The 16209-nt window shown below is 44.7% G+C and overlaps 2 protein-coding genes across 3 annotated transcripts; one reads left to right on the top strand and one right to left on the bottom strand.

Moving 5' to 3' along the window:
- Window positions 1-1750: 1750 nt before the first annotated feature.
- LOC148425985 (uncharacterized) lies at window positions 1751-11773 on the bottom strand. The gene is made up of 7 exons (XM_088409305.1): window positions 11610-11773; window positions 10865-10986; window positions 9605-9803; window positions 7082-7227; window positions 6285-6426; window positions 3990-4131; window positions 1751-2513 (listed from the first exon to the last, which is right to left on the bottom strand). The coding sequence occupies exons 1-7, from the start codon at window positions 11659-11661 to the stop codon at window positions 2420-2422; spliced, it is 897 nt and encodes a 298-aa protein (XP_088265431.1). The 5' UTR covers window positions 11662-11773; the 3' UTR covers window positions 1751-2419.
- Window positions 11774-12552: 779 nt separating this feature from the next.
- On the top strand, window positions 12553-15340 carry taf12 (TAF12 RNA polymerase II, TATA box binding protein (TBP)-associated factor). Of its 2 annotated transcripts, none has more exons than XM_088412104.1 (6): window positions 12553-12730; window positions 13664-13884; window positions 13961-14038; window positions 14486-14600; window positions 14683-14771; window positions 14862-15340. In XM_088412104.1, exons 2-6 carry the CDS (start codon window positions 13804-13806, stop codon window positions 14895-14897), a joined length of 399 nt encoding a protein of 132 aa, XP_088268230.1. In that variant the 5' UTR covers window positions 12553-12730; window positions 13664-13803; the 3' UTR covers window positions 14898-15340. The 2 variants fall into 2 exon arrangements, with proteins under 2 accessions (XP_088268230.1, XP_088268231.1); XM_088412105.1 differs by having other exon boundaries at window positions 12554-12730; window positions 13759-13884.
- The last annotated feature ends 869 nt before the right edge of the window (window positions 15341-16209 follow it).

Below are 16209 nucleotides of genomic sequence, written 5' to 3'. Positions count from 1 at the left end.
ATGCTCGTCTTGGCTCCTATTTCAATGGACTTGCCTACAGCAATTTTTTACAGGCAAAAAAAAAAGCAACATTCCCAGCCTCACCATCAAGAACGACGTCAAAATGCACTTTGGGGTGCAGCGAGTTCACCGTTGGCACTTTCAAATCAGAATTGAAGCTGTGAATTCGGACTTTATTGTCGGATCGCAGCATTTTTTTGGCGATTTATTAAACCTGCGTATGAATGGAGAGACCTGATGCCACGGAACAATTTGAGTGGTTGAAGGAAAAAAAAATATTCATAAATAACTCATTATTAGTTACACCTTTAAAAGCATTTCCAAAATCGGGAAAAAAATGCAATGCGTTTGCCAAGCGCGCGCACAAGGGTTAAACCAGTCAGAAAGCAGTCAGAAACTTCAATTCCGATTTTCAAGAGGGCAAAAAAGTTACTCCATAACAAATAACAGTGAATTATTTTCAATGTGAGTCCAGAACTTTTGCAAACTAACGCCAGTTGTTTTTATGATAAAATGTACATCGGGATATTTACATTTTCTTGTTATGTAAGTGAACCTAACTCACCGCCTGCTGCCCTAACATTTTTTTTTGTCAGCAAAAACTTCCTGGTTATGAACCTTACAGTAAACAAGAGCGACAGAAACTTTTTCTTTTTTGAATCCTATACATAATTGTATTCTCTCCTGAAGCTCTTGCCCGCAGGTTCGTCTGCAGGGTTGCAGAAGGTCAAAAGGTCACCACGCCGCAGCTAAAAGCAGCCTTTTTGGAGCTGACTGTGGCGGGTCGCCGCTTCGCACCCGCAACTTCCGGACGCCGACTTTTTTTTCCCGAGGCATGAAGCCACTTCCATCCAGTGTGTGAAACGCGGCGGGGCGGGCGCTCGAATAATCCCTTTAATAACATTATCCCGGCGGCGCGCTCCGTTAATGAAGTGTCAGCCTTAAAGCGCCGCTCGGCCCCCGTTTATTAACGGCGGCCGCCCGTCGTAAAAAGCGCGTAAAAGGCGGCATAACTTGAGCCGACAAGCGCGATGAAGCCGTCCCGCCGGCGCCGGGGAGGCTCGCCCGCCGGAAAATTACAAAGATGAACCGGCCGCCCGTGACGGTTATTTTTGGGGAGGAACAAACCTCGTTTATTTCAGGGGTCTGGAGTTTTTATACGTGACTTTCCAAGTTACGCCTACGAAATAATATCCGGTGGCGATCCGGTACGATTATATGCTCCGTATTCTTACTTACAGTAATGATGGTAACCAGACCAGCTAGACGGGGACGTCGGTTGGTTGGTTGGTAGCAACCGGTGCATGTTGCGGTTAACGGCAGCCGGCGTTGGCGCCGGAAAAGAAGAAAAGAAGCGAGCGGACGGAACCAACATCCGAGTCCGTCCCTGTTCACACGCTGGAATATTACTAAAAGGGAGAGCATAACATGATAACGAGGGGCTAACAAATTGAAGGATGGATGGATGAGGCTAACCGATTGATGGATGATGGATGGATGAGGCTAACCAATTGATGGATGATGGATGGATGAGGCTAACAAATTGATGGATGGACGGATGATGGATGAGGCTAACAAATTGATGTATGGACGGACGGACGGACGGACGGACGACGATTGGACGGACGGACGGATGAGGCTAACAAACGTACGGATGGATGCAGAAACCAAATGTAATGTACCCCCTGAAGTGCCTTGAAACATCCCCAGTGTGGTGCAGCAGGCTCAAGGAAGCACCTCCAGCACATAGTGAATTTCTATTATTTATGAAGCGAAACTTTGCATTGGAGAGTACTTGTTTTCATCCGACAAAGATTTCACAGAAGGACTTGAACTTTTCTACGAGACAAAACACCCGCATTGAAAAGCATTCAATCAAATGCCACCTGCAGAAACCTTCTGGAAATCTCACACAGCGCCAGCGGAGAGTGGCTCTACTTTATCACGCATTTACTGTTTATGTCTTGAAAAGTGCTTTAGCAGACGGAGAGCAAAGCGTGGACTCCCGCTGATTGCGCGTTATTATTCATAATGCGCTCTAATACGTGCGAGCTGCGGCTGTGCTGTGGGCGGTCTGTCAAATTGCCTTGCTCGAATCCACAAGTGCAAAGGTTGTTGAGAAAAAAAAAAAAAAAAAACGCTGTCATGGGAACCGGATGAAGACATCAGGCGGAAATCAACAAAGTGCTCGCCATTGGGAAGGCTGCGCAAAGCCCCGCAATCGATTTTCAAGCGAATACATGCAAAACGTTGCCCCGGCTAACAAAGCTCAAAAGCGCATAGCCCGTCGCCGCCAAAATGCGGGAAATGGGCAGAAAATTGAGCGTCCCCCACGCAAAGCAATGGCCCGAGCCTTTTTTGTTTTTTGTTTTTTCCTGGCGAGTTACTCATTTGGATGCGCGCGTCCCCGCCGTCGGCGTCACACGGCCACCAGAGGCTGATTGTCCCCGCAGTTGGACAGGAGAGTCTCGGCGCTGCTCTTGTAGATGGGCTTGATCTGGGACCCGTCGTCTCTATGCGCCGCCCCAAAAAACAGGAGAGCCGTTAGGACGCCGCAAAAACTTATTTCTAGTGGGGGGGGGTAGCATCAATATTAAATTGTGCTAGGAATGGGTGGGACGGGTAACAGTAAGAATGAATAACAATATCAGAGTCGTATATTAATAGTACTCGGGATGCTAAAAGTCATAATAACAATAATGTTAATAACATAACAATAAGACAATTGTAATAAAACGTAATAGTAAAAGTAGTAAGACAGTAATGTAATAATACACAATACAATACAGTAATAATGACAATAACAATATAATAGAATTATGCTATTCGAAATACGATAACATAGTAATAGTAATGATAATAATACAAAATAATACAATAATAGACAAGAAACTACTACTACAACTTAGTAGTAGTAAATCAAAAGTATCAAATCAAGTATCAAAAGAATCCAGGTGGCTGCAAGCGGTTGCGGGTTTCTTCAGGGAAAATGTCTAGGAGTGAAAGTGCTCCACATTTCTGGCTCCGCCCCCGCCGTCAAACTGTTAACGCTCATAATTATCCGAGGATTGATTTCAATTTAAAGGGTCAAAACCGTACGAAGGATACGTTTTCTCCCGCGCCATAAATATGCATGACTCCAGCCAATTTCCTGTGAAAATGCAAATGTGGCAAAGAGGTCAAGGAGCGACGCGGCGAGGGGGGTCACGCCGCGCATTAACATGCCGTCGTCGGCCAACTTTGACGTGACTTCCATTTGCTCTCGCTTTTTACGCTTCGGGCCGCGTTGATAGGTCGGCGCGTCACAGCAAAGTCAACCAAGCGCATGAGATCGTCGAAAAGGCCGGGATGTCCTCAAATAAGGACGCCGGGACCCGTCGGGCTGACCCATGAGTCCGATACCCGAGGACGGCGTCAAACGCGCACCGATGGCGCGATCCGCGAGAAAAGCACACAATCGGGACGATGAGGTGGAGCGGCCTCGCGCAAAGGCCATTTGAATCCTGATATTGACAGGATTCGCAGCGAAAACCCGTTTTTCCATTCGGCCACCCAAGAAAACCAATAACCGATATTTAGGGCCAATATTCATCTTCGCTAAAAGGCAAATTATTGGTGTCAACGACAACAAAAAATAGCAACTCCTCCCACTTGTGGAGATGTCTTCTCATTTATAATTCTATGTACCGTATTTTCAACACTATAAGACGCACCTAAAAGCATAAATTGTTTTTAAAAGGTGACGGTGAGCCTTATAATCCGGTGCGCCTTATATATGGATCGTATCGTGTGCTGGCCGCATAAACCGCTGACTTCTCTGATCATTGAGTAGACATTCCCTAGAGCGCAGCGCCACCTAGCGGATACATAACGGAACGTTTAAAAAAAACAGAAAAAACATGGTGAGCGGAGCTACACGGCGGCCTAGCAACTTTGCGGCGACGACGTCGCGTGGAATCTCGCGAGGTACTGTATGCGCCGTGACTTACATGGGTTTGGCCTTGGCTCTTTTCTTCCTGCGGTGGACGCAAATGCTGAGCGCGGCGGCCAGGACCGACAAGCCGCAGGCCACCGCCAACGAGCTCACCAGCACCAGAACGCCGCTTTGGCTCTCCAACCAATCGGGGTCATCTGTGGAACCATTTTTTTTTAATCAATTGCCGTCATTTTCTTTTACCCACCATTTTGTTTTATCGCCAAAAACACACTTTCTGTAATATTTTTCTTTAGGTTGACAGTTTTGTTTTTTTTTTTGATGAAAACAGGTGTCAGTCAGTGACAAACCAAGGGACAGTCAGTCAGTGTCCGAAAAGCCACCTATCATCAATGCTTATTCCGTGGTTTTTTTTTTTTTTTTTTAAGAATTCTCGTCATTCATCTGCATTTTGCCTATTTTCGTCGGGTTCGGATTTGTGTCAGTGTCTCATCAATGCGATTGCGTCCGCCCGTCATCCGCTTCCCTCGTGTTGGCCTATCAGCTCCCTGTTCCAATTGCGTCTCGTCCGGGTGGTCGTCGTCGTCTCGTTAGATTCGAGTGTGTTTATTTTAAAGTCTTGTCGTACTTTATTTACGTAAGAGCTTTGTTTTGTTGTTTTTTTACCCTTTCCTGAGACATAACATCTCTATTTATTTCAACTTTTTTTGAAAACAGAAACTAACGATTCCACTTGGCGAGTTTTCATCGCAAGTAGCAAAATGTGACATTTCATGTTCTTCGTTCATGTTTGCGCTCCCCTTTTGCTAGCGTCCGCTCCATGTGATCGTGTCCGCCGGTCTTCCATAGCCTGCTTCCCTGGCGCTGAACTATCGGTTCCTGTTCCAATCGTGTCTTGTCCAGGTACTCCTTGTTGTCTCGTTCGTTTTGAGCGTATTAAGTTTCCTGTTTCCTTTCACTTCTTGCCGGCTCGTCGTCAAAGTCAAAGTGTTGTTGTTGATGGGTCCGTCTAAGATGTCTACTGAGTTGTCGGCGTCCTGTCTCAGAATTTAGATAGAAATCATGCGTGAACCGTTTCCGTCAGGGGTCTGATTTTTACAGATTCCACCCGACGGGTTTTCGTCGCAGGTAGCAAAATGCGCCATTCCGGAGCCCTTCAAGGATGAAAAATCATTATCGGCATCCCCGAGAGATTTCCTGTTTAATTAGCAGCCGCGCTCGGGGGGAAAGCGAGCGGAGGCACTTTGGCACGCCGGCGACCCCGGAGTCAATTGCCGCACTCGTACCATCTCTCCCGTAATAAATAACAGACGGCCGCCCGGTGACACTTTTAGCGCGCGAGAGAGGACGGCGTTTCCAAAAGGCCCGCGCGTCCCGCCGCCGCCGTCCTCTCACAGGTCACCGATAAAGATGATGGAGACAGATGAGGCGCTCTAATTGGATTAGCCGGGAATGTTGTAATGAAATTAGCCGCGCTGAAAAATAAGACAGTTTGCCTGCCGGGACGAGGACGAAGCGGCGGGACGTCGGCCCACCGGACCGCCCGCGTTTCCGTTCGACGCCGATCGCGCCGCTTTCACGTTTCGTTAAGCTCGACCGCCGTCGGCCGCCCGGTCCCCGCGGAGGGAGTCCGGTCCGGGACGGAAAACTGTCAACACGGAGTCAAAATACTCGCAGCTACGTACAAACACACTTGCAGGCGAATTTACCGTGGCCCTGATGCGCCCTGATAACGACAAAACAAGGTTGACAAAAACAGCAAAAGCATCTTACAAGAGGGAAGGGTTCAACAATCAAAAGAGCACCAAAGAAAAACGAAGCAAGCAAAAAAAGGAAGCGCGCGAGCAAACAATAAAAAAGAGCATGTAAGAAAAAACATGAAAGAAAAAGAAGCGAACAAGAAATGTATTGTTATTTTAATGCTATATTGTGATTGTTTGCTCCCTTTATCTTTCGTTCCAATTGTTTTCTTGCGTGCCTCTTTTTTCTTTTGCGCTTCTTTTTTTTCGCATGCTCTTATTTATTGTTTGCTTCTTTTTCTGGTGTGCGTTGTTTTCTCTGCTTCCTTGCGTGTCTTAGAGCAAATTAATTGGAACATGAGGCTACATGGTTAAAATGTACATGGTTAAAATCTTTTAGTATTTTTTTTTTCAATAAAAAAATATTTGTTGCTGAGTATGCTAATTAGGGTTGCGATTGGCTGGAAAAAAAATCACAGTGGCTATGTCATTGAAAAAAAATTGAGAATCACCCGTTTAAATAGATTTTCATCGATTTCCGTTGTTGTGATGATAACGTACCGAGAAAGTCGCCCTTCGCGTCTACTTGAATTTGATGAAAATGTTCTTACTCGGCACAACCACGATGCTGATGTTTTGCGTTTTGCCGAGCAAGCCGTCAGGGTGTTCGACCGCGCACGTGTAGACGCCGCCGTCGGCCGCGCCCACTTTCCGCAGCGTCATGACGGGAGAGGGCAGGATCCAGTCGTCGCCCTGAAGGGTTCGAGGCAACGTGAGCACACGCCGGGAGCAGCCACGCATGCAAACAGATGACAATATTGAGGGTGGGCGAGTATCGATACAAAGTATCGGTATCAGGCAAACACATTTTTTGCAAACATTGGATGGCACTTTCATGCGTTACGTGACACAAATGGTGGATGCCGGTTGTCGTTTATAACCGCCTGCCCTACAACTATAGAAGACGGTTTCATGAGCATTTGTCGAAATTTCATCTGTCACATACACTACAAGAAAAACAAAGTATTGCTGAGGTTGAATTGCTTGATTCTAAGATTGTGTACAGCATTGTATGGTAGAGTTTTGATTTATGAAACCAGGACTAAGAAAGGGAGCAACTACAAATACATCTCCAGTAAATACAAAATACTTGTTGTTTCCCTAACATTTTTAAAGTTGATGACAACTTGCAGATTTGATATTTTAGCCAGAAAAGTCATCAGCATTTGGGGATGGTGTGCCATAAATGGCCCCCGGATCGCAGTTTGGAGACCCCTAACGTAACCACTTTAACACATATTTCTTATTTTTCTTCACTTGTTCACTCCCGTCGACGGGAATAGACGTGATGATTTTTGAAGTTTTTTTTTTGTTCCCGTTGTCTTGTAAATCAAGTTGGAAGGCTCACCTCCTTATACCAGCAGTAGTTGGGTTCTTGCGAGGAGCTGGCCGAGCACTTGATGCTAACGTCGTCGCCTTGCCGTACGCGCAGCTCCTTGGAAACATCCAGGAAACTGATCAAGCCCTCCCGGGAAAGATGCACGTCTCCAAGGTCTACAATCAAACACAATTTCAGCAAACGTGCTAACTACCAAATCTTGATATTGTTATTACTTTTCCAGAAAAACAAACGCAACACACAGGTCGAAATCATATTGCCGTTGTTCATTTGTGAGTGGGTTCACAATTTAAAAAAATAACAATTTTGACACGGTTTGGTAAACACAAAAAACCCTGGGTCGTAATGACCCGGACAAATGATTGCTTTCTTGGGAAAAGACCATAAATCACTGGTTAAAACAACATTTGAATTTGGATTCTACACGTACAAACATACGCAACATACTAACAAATCACAGGATTTGTTCGTGACACAAACAAAGAGTTGTGAAGCATGACCCCGGGTCAAAATGACCCAGGATACTGTTATTATTCCTGAGAAACAAATGTAACACACGGGTAGAAATTTTATTTATTTATTTTTATTTTTTATTTTTATTTGGACACAGTCTGTTAAATACACACAACCCCGGGTCATAACGCCCCGCAAAAAGTATGGCTCTTCTCGAGAAATTACCATAAGATACTGGAAACGTTGGATTCGGATTCTAAACATATTGGACACGTTTGGGTGAGTAACTATCAGCCGGGTCAAAGTGACCCGGGAGTAACCTTGGCCTTCCTTGGAAACAAACATTACAGTGGGGTTCAAAGGGGTCGTTTGGCCCCATTAACATGACAGGAGGGTTCACAAACAGCGCTTTCTTTTCCTTCAGTGAAACGGAATCACACATCACATGAAAAGTAACATTCCACGGGCAAACATAAACCTATTTATTTTGGTCTTATTTGGCGTATGATGAAGCGGCCCGGCGGCGCCTCCCAATGGCCGCTCATCAATAATGATGGGAGCCTAATGGACTTATTGAGACCAAGCCATGTGAATAACGTCTCTTTTTCTCCTCCATCTCAATAGAAGCCCTCGGTCCTAAGTGTCCTCTCGCCGCCGTCTAATCTCAATTTCTTATTGATCGCCCCCGCGAGGCCCGGGAGGTCGATGGGCCGGCCGCAAGAAGATGGAGGACGCCGATAGTCGACGCGAAGCGCGCTGATAAATTGGAGGGGGGGGCAGCAGAACAAAAGGGAAACCGTAGCGCTGCTCCCTGTGAGCGGAACGCCCGTGTGGATATTTCTCCGGTTATTAACTATTCATGTGTCCTTGCGACCCGCATGACGACAAGTGCTCTTTTGCGCCCTGCTGCGCTGATATAAAAAAAAAAAATAATAAAAATCTGGGTTTCAATCCGCTAGCCTTGACAGGAGTTAAAGTATTCCCTCGCTGTTCGCAGTCTTGCTTTTTAATATTTTTTTTTTTTTTTTGGTGCATTTTTCTTGCCTACCTTCAACAAAGTTTTAAACTGAGGCTGTTAAAAAAGAGAAACGTGAGAGAATTGTAATGGCCGCCTGATGAAAGTGTTTTAAGAGTAAAACATATACAACAGATACGGATGATATCTGGCCTTATTTCACCGTATCGGGTATCGCCAATACTAGTATGGGCGACATATGGAGCAATTTTATGATCGAAAATCAGAAAGAAATGAAACGATTGGAAATTGGCATTCGTTTAAAAAAAAATTCTCATGTTAAATATAATGAAATGTTATTTAAATTATTGATATGCTGTTAAATTTAACGCGGATGAAATGCTATACTGGAATAGAAAGCTCTTTTTTTAAACTATGTAATTGTAAATTGGGGGAATTTTGAGTATAAAAAAATATGTATTGGTGCTTGGTATCGGTGACTACTCAGAAGTTAAGTACTTGTGCTGGTATCAGCCTGAAAAAGGTGGTATGCTCGATGCCACTTTTATTTATTTATGTAATTTATCTTATTATCACCAATTATCAACAAAAAAATGAACAAAGAAATAAAGCCATTCGTTATAATAAACATGAAAAATGGACAAAAAAAACCAACAAATTGAGAAATGTCTAATAAACAACTTTTTTTTTAAATGATTAAACAAAGCCATTCAAAAGAGGGCTGCTGGCCATCGGGAATTTCCAAGGAAAAATGATGGATTTTCCCGAATGATCAGGCCCTTATTTGAACTCAAAACAATGTTTAAAAAAAACAAACAAAAACCTGAAAAAATGATAAAAACAAACAACAACAAAAAACACCACAATCAACCTATATACCGAGGGTGTCAAACATACGGCCCGCGGGCTGCTTCTGGCCCACAAATGGGTTTAATACAGACTTTGTAACAAATATAAATATACATACACACATACAGTATATGTGTAATAATTGATTATGTGATAAAATGTTAAAAGATGAAAATAATTCACTACATCATAGTGTAATACATGAAAATAATCATGAAAAAGAATAAAAGAGAAGCTGCGGCAGCAGTACTCACACTTGACTTTGATGGCGAGACTTTGGGAGACGTTGTTGGGCGCGCTCAAGTTGCCGTCGTCCGACACGCAGCGGAAGAGCGTGTCGGAAAAGGGGGCGGCGCGGGGGATGCGCAACACCATCTTGTCCTCCGCCCGCTTCACGTCCAGCGGGTAGAAGCGCCACGAAGCCGGCCGGACCGCCGTCCACATCTGCAGGATCTGCAAAGGGGTCGTCGGAGGCCAAACGGGAATCGGATAAGCGTTTGGAATCCCACCGGGAGGCCCGGTCTCCTTTTCGGCGATAAGTGATAAGATTTCTTCGACTTCTTGATAGTGATGACGCAAGGCAAAATCTCAAATTTGATGTCTGTTAGGGGAAGGCTTTTTGGGGTTACGACCCGCCGAATCGGACATTTTTCGAGGAAGCGAAAAGGGGCGTGGCCGCCTTACTTTGAACCCTCGGATTTCAGGATTGGATTTCAGGGAACAGCGCATCTGCCGAAAAGGTTCACAGACGTCAAATTTGACGTTCGCGACAGACGTAACGTCATTTCCAGTGGTATCAACGTTTCGAGTTGTGAGAATTCAGGTTAAAAAATGCTTCTTTGGGAAAATATCGCATCTCGTCACGAATGAAAATTCCTCTCTCTTAAATCGCGAGTTGACTAGCTCGCTGTCGCGTCCGACGTTAGCGCCTCGTTAGCACGTCGGCGAGAAGGCTGAAGAAACAAACAGCAAGCGCTTCTCATGACCTTAAACCTAAACTTAGATGCTCAAAATGATCCAAAAAATAAATATTGTTGCTACCGCGGGCTAGTAGATTACGCCTAGGTGACCGGCAGCGTAAAATGAAAACGTCCATTGAAAACCACCTTAACAAAATGCTCTTCATGCACCACCAACACACCAGCGCCATCTCAAGGCACACAAATGAACTGCATTCATATTATCAACCCTCACCATGAATAGAATGAATTTAAAGGGTTTAGGAGCTTTCATAGGCTTGGAACGGATTAGGCTAGTTACATCTAAAGAGTGGCTCCACTTACGAAAAATTCCCATTAAGAAATGACTTCTGGAATAAATTAATTTTGTAAGCGGGGGTCCCACGGAATCTCGGGAAAAACCAGATCGAGCTTCACAAATGAGGGCTTGTCGGAAAGGGAATCGGGCAAGGATTTGGAATCTGCATAAACGTTTCAGGGATGTCAGAATTGATATTCACGATAGGCCGCCATGTAGCCCCGCCCCTGGCCGGGGAGGCGTTTGGAAGAACTGACCTTTGAGAAGCGCTCAAATCTGACGCGACTGATGTTGAATTGATGCTGAGAATACGAGCACTCCAAGGTCACGCTGTCGCCTTCCGCAACGCTTTGCTTGGGACCTCGGATGAGCAAATCACCTGCGAGCGGACAAAAACATCAAATTTCCTGCCAGACTAACACGCGTGCGGGAAGAATCTAGCGCGGTAGTAAAACAGGTTATTCCACTTGAGAGCCACCTCTTGCATCTCGTAAATATATACAGTACATATGGTTAATCCGGCAGTTTAAATCCAGCTCGCTCTGGCCTTTCTGTGTGGAGTTTGCCTGTTCTCCCCTAGCCCATGAGGGTTCTTTCCAGGCACTTTGGCTTCCTCCGTTACTCCAAAAACATGCATGGCAGGTGTATTAGACACTCGAAAATACCCTTAGGTGTAATCGGGTGTGTGCACGGTTGTGTGTATGGGTGCGCCCCGTGATTGGCTGGCGACCAACCAGTTCATGGTATTTACCAAATGCCGGGATAGGCAATTGTAAGCCAGTGACCCTCCTGAGGAGAAATGGCTACAGATGTATATATATACATGTATTTATAGATTCATATATATGGGGAATTTCCAGTAATAGCATCATGTCAAGGCGGACCTCTAGCTTTGACCACACCTAGCAAGTTTGCATTTCCGCCAAATGAATTTGCAGTCGTTTAACCAGAATCAAATCTTCAAACGCGAGTAACGATTCGGTAGAGCCAAATTCTATTTACCGTGTCCTACGGAGGCCATTGCCAGCAAAAAAAGAGCAGACATCGAGTCCATTGCCGCAAATTCCAATCACTGGTGATCTTAATCCACATATACGTAGAGGCTAAATTGGCCAGGGGTGATTTGAACATGAAACTAAGCTAGCAGGTGTTGACTTTAAAGCTAGTTAGAGTGGGCGCGGCTTACCAAAGTGGACAGACGAGTCCAACCTTGTTGACTGTTGGAAGGGTGACAATGCAGCATGTTTTTGTAGCCTACGTGCACACCACGCCGACGCTGAAAAATGCTTAGAGCAGCGCTCAAACCGTAAAGCGTGCCTTGTAAGCTTTTTTTTTTTTGATGCTTCAAACTGCCTGACGTGATGTAGGTTTAAAGTAGTGTCGAGGCTTCTAAATGAGCAGAAAAAAAACTGAAAATGGCCGAATTGAACACCGATTATGGATCATATATGCATATTTTTAGTGATGTTCAAATGAAGCTTTTGTGGGCCATTTGGGGCCAATCTGTTGGAAAATTAAGTCATTTTGGCAAGCTTCCATAACAGCTAGTGACCTCTGCTGGCAAAAACAAGCACTGCAGTTAGATTTGGGAAAACCCCTCCCCTTTTAATTGCTTGCACTCACGAACTGAGGTAGAATTCTACGACAAAATAAACATTAATTAAATACAAATAAAGACCTGAATGTTGTTTATTGTCCGGTTATTTGTTGTTGTGGTTATGTGGCAGTTACGAAAACAATTCAAACACAACACGATAAATGTTGCATGCGAACAATGTAATGACGTGGAATCAAGTCACAGTGTTATTTCCGTTTGTGACGATGAGAAAACTGTATCGAACAATTTGAAAGCTAAGGGTCTCATTATTTTTCCCGCATACGAACTGCCATTCAATTTGAGTTGTAATGACACAACATATCCTTCGAGCGGCAGAAGAGAGACGGAAGTAAAAAGCAACCAACCGGAAAAAGAGGGGTAGGGAAAAAAACAATCTCGCTGCTTTTATTTTCTTTTTAGGCTAGCTCCTCCGTAGCTTTGCTAAAACGTTTTTTGTCTGTCGATCTCCTGCATTTTCCCGTCGCAGCGGCACCAAAACATGGACTTATGATGTCGACTTAGTTGGGTAAGAGGAGAATCGTGCGAGATGCGGCAATCTGTGCGGAAAAGGCGCGATGCTAACGTTACCTTGCTCGGCTAACGTTAGCGCTACATGGCTGCTTGTTTTTAGCACAACACTTTGCACGATTATGCATAGTCGCTGTATTTGAATTCGTTCGCTGGAATCTTTTTTCGAAAACTGTGCTGGTCCGTTTTTTTGTTTTTTTGCGTGCGGCGCTGGAATTGAAAAAGAAGCTTCAACTGCGTTCGTAGCGATGAGTCACCGAAGCATCCATATCATTGAAACCACTAGAAAATAATATTTCTGCAGAAATGGCGTGTAAAGTGCGTCGGAATTATTTTTGAAAAGTTTTGCCTTGGGGTGCTTCGAACGGGGCGGGTTAATGCAAGAAAAATATATGCAAGAAACAAAAGTGTCAATTTGGGGAACGAAATAAGTCACGTGATGTCCAGATTAACTGAACGTTTTAACTTGAAAATTATTTGATCAAGAAGTTATCAGGCGGCTGAAATTTCACCCACGTGAATTAGGTCAAAGTTCTACACTCGTAAACGATTAAAAATAATGCACGTGGGTAAATATGTCCATTTGAGGAAAGTTTGCGGTGAAAATATGGACTTTGGAGTCGTAAAAATGGTTCCAGAATTGATTTCCAAGGCTAGATCTGTCCATTTGTCGTTATAGTATTATCATTATTTTGATGACTACCTTATTTTTCATGAACAACTAACACTTTTAAAAACATTATTTGCCACTTGCTGTTCCCCTGAAAATGACATCACATGCGCTCAGGTGGCGACCGATCATGGCTCAGCTTGTGGGTGTCACGTGACCAAGCGATGACAACATTTTCAATGGGCAGCAAGGGGCAAAATAGTTTTGGAAAATATATTCTGAATACTTTTAAACGTCAATCACACAATGCTGATCCAACAGGTGCGCCTAATATTTGGAGTCTGACAGATCCCCCCCCCCCCCCCTTCTGCATTTATATGGACGCGTTCCCGTATCGCACATAATCCGACCGTAAGGGCTTGCTGGGAAAGTGTCGCATCCTGCCAATCCAGGCCGCCGGCATGGCCAACAGCACCGCAGCGGCGGTCAAGGTGATGGGGGCGCCCGGCCCGGCGGGCAGAAGCAGCCCGGAAGGATCTCAGGTTGCTCATCCTATCAAAGCCGTCCAGCCAAATCACACGCAAATGCTTTGCCAATTGTTGAAAGCATCCCTTTCAGGTGCTGAGCAAGAAGAAGCTTCAAGACCTGGTGAGGGAAATCGATCCCAACGAGCAGCTGGATGAGGACGTGGAGGAGGTCTGTCCCCCCACCCACCTTCTTCACATAACCTCCCGCGAGACAGCCCGTTCATTCGTGTCCACTGTGGTGTGCGTTGGGTTTCGGTCTACAACATTTGATTCATTGACGCTGGCATTCTAAGCCCAAGTGTGCTCGGCTGAGGACATTCAGGCCTTTCCCGTGATGTCTCACGTGCTTGGCTGGAATGCAGAATTTTGTCTCTGTATCTTTCTGAGACTACGCATTTGTGTCCATGGTAATGGACAGTGGTTTTTGGTGTATAACATTTCACTCATTGAAGCTAGCCTCCTAATCCGTAGTGTGCTTGGGTGAGGACATTCTGGCCTTTTCGATGTCTCGCATGCTTGGTTGGGAAGACACTCATTTTATCGAGACAAAACGGACACAAAAGTGGACGCGTCCGTCCAGAGGATCTATGTCCAACTGCGAAGCGCGTGTGTGCAGATGCTGCTGCAGATCGCCGACGACTTCATCGAGAGCGTGGTGACGGCCGCGTGTCAGTTGGCGCGCCATCGCAAGTCCAGCAGTCTGGAGGTCAAAGATGTCCAGCTGCACCTCGGTCAGAACCTTTTACCCTTTTGTTTGTTTTTTTTTCATCAGCTCGGGATTGAAATTCGAAATGATCTTTGTTTTTTCGGCAGAGCGTCAGTGGAACATGTGGATCCCGGGTTACGGGTCTGACGAGATCCGACCCTTTAAAAAGGCGTGCACCACCGAGGCTCACAAACAGGTAACGAACGGATCATTTTCGCGCCCTGTCCTATCCGGGTCATTGTTGTTTCTCATTTTCTGTGTTTTTCAAAATTTTTTATTATTCCAGAGGATGGCCCTGATCCGCAAGACAACCAAAAAGTAGCAAGACTCGTTTGTTGTCACTGAGACCACCTTGTTTTTGCAGGGGGGGGGGGGTCCCCAACTAGTCTGTCGAAAATTGGTAAAAAGACATTTGTTGACGTTCGTATTTTGTTGTCACGTCTTCCTAATTTTGCATTAAATTGGCAAAATCATCAAATCCTCCTGAGGTCCGACAATTCACTTGTGTCCACGTTGGTGGATGTTAGTTGTTGGATTTGACTCATTAGCCCACTGTCCCAGTGTCCTCATTTGAGGACATCCCGGCCTTTTCGACGACCGGCTCGGTCGGGACGCCCTTCGCCCACTCTGCGTTGCCGAGACAAAAAGGTGAACGCAAATAAATATCCTTGAAAGGACTCATCACTCTTTTGTTTTGCTTCCTGTTTCGTTACAGCCTTGCTTGTTTATGTCAATAAAGCTGATCACCTGTTTGGATTGGGACAACTGAGTTTTTTTTCTGCAGACATATGGACTGTACCTGAAGTTCCATTATCTCCATCCAAAAACAATTTTTGCTTCAAAACTAGGTTAACTCATTTATTGCCAATAACGGCTATGGACGTTCATTTTTCCTGGGCTGCCATCGAGCGAGTTAATTGACAACCATATTGAGTGATTGGAGACATTTACTCATTTTTAACCTATTAAATATTGTGAACACCAATCGAGCAAGCACATAATGTCTTTAAAGAGTAGTTGTAAACAACTGCTACGACAGGGCCTTTGGTTAAAGTATTCTTATTTTCACACACTGTTTTGTGTGTTCTCTTACAGGTTTAGTGCAGTTCAGATTTCCCGCATTGTATGTATTACTCACGCCTACTCACAACTGAGCACAAAAGGACATTATTCATACTGTGGTCATTAAGCTGGAGTCAGACATTAATTTATTATATGATTGACCTTAAATGAAATTCAGAAAAAAATGCAGTGTTGTCAGAGAGTCGCGGATTTTGATGTTTTTTTTTTTTTTTCCCTGGGTGAGGGGATTTGATAACTTCATATACTGACCTAATCATGTAGATTTTTGCTCCCCAAGTTCGGCAGCTAGAAGGCGTGCTTCAAGGGTCATGTCTGGAACTTTATCTGCTTGGTTCTCAGACAAATTCGGCCGATTTAAAATGCTTGTATAGTGTTTTCAACGTTGACCGTTGGTGACACCAAGCTAAACCACAAGTAAAAAAAAATCATTGATTCTTTCGCAGCTCTCGTTACCTTTGTTATTTTTCAAGTGTGAATTCGTGGTGAAAACTGAAATGACAAAAAAGTGCAATGATCTTGTTATAGAAAAAACACGACAAAGATACATCTAA

Source organism: Hippichthys cyanospilos, chromosome 3 (genome assembly GCF_059441005.1).
Source record: "Hippichthys cyanospilos isolate Australia breed blue-spotted pipefish chromosome 3, RoL_Hcya_1.0, whole genome shotgun sequence".
Classification (NCBI taxonomy): domain Eukaryota; kingdom Metazoa; phylum Chordata; class Actinopteri; order Syngnathiformes; family Syngnathidae; genus Hippichthys; species Hippichthys cyanospilos.
Note: the sequence above shows the minus strand (reverse complement) of the source record. Positions and strands in the feature narration are given on the sequence as shown.

Coding starts and splice junctions, on each gene's coding strand:
- LOC148425985 (XM_088409305.1), bottom strand. CDS start 11,661: ATGGACTCGATGTCTGCTCTTTTTTTGCTGGCAATGGCCTCCGTAGGA. Junction 6,427..7,081: donor ACTACTGCTGGTATAAGGAG/GTGAGCCTTCCA, acceptor CGAACCCTTCAG/GGCGACGACTGGATCCTGCC. Junction 4,132..6,284: donor CAGCATCGTGGTTGTGCCGA/GTAAGAACATTT, acceptor ATGGTTCCACAG/ATGACCCCGATTGGTTGGAG.
- taf12 (XM_088412104.1), top strand. CDS start 13,804: ATGGCCAACAGCACCGCAGCGGCGGTCAAGGTGATGGGGGCGCCCGGC. Junction 14,039..14,485: donor TGGATGAGGACGTGGAGGAG/GTCTGTCCCCCC, acceptor GCGTGTGTGCAG/ATGCTGCTGCAGATCGCCGA. Junction 14,772..14,861: donor CCACCGAGGCTCACAAACAG/GTAACGAACGGA, acceptor TTATTATTCCAG/AGGATGGCCCTGATCCGCAA.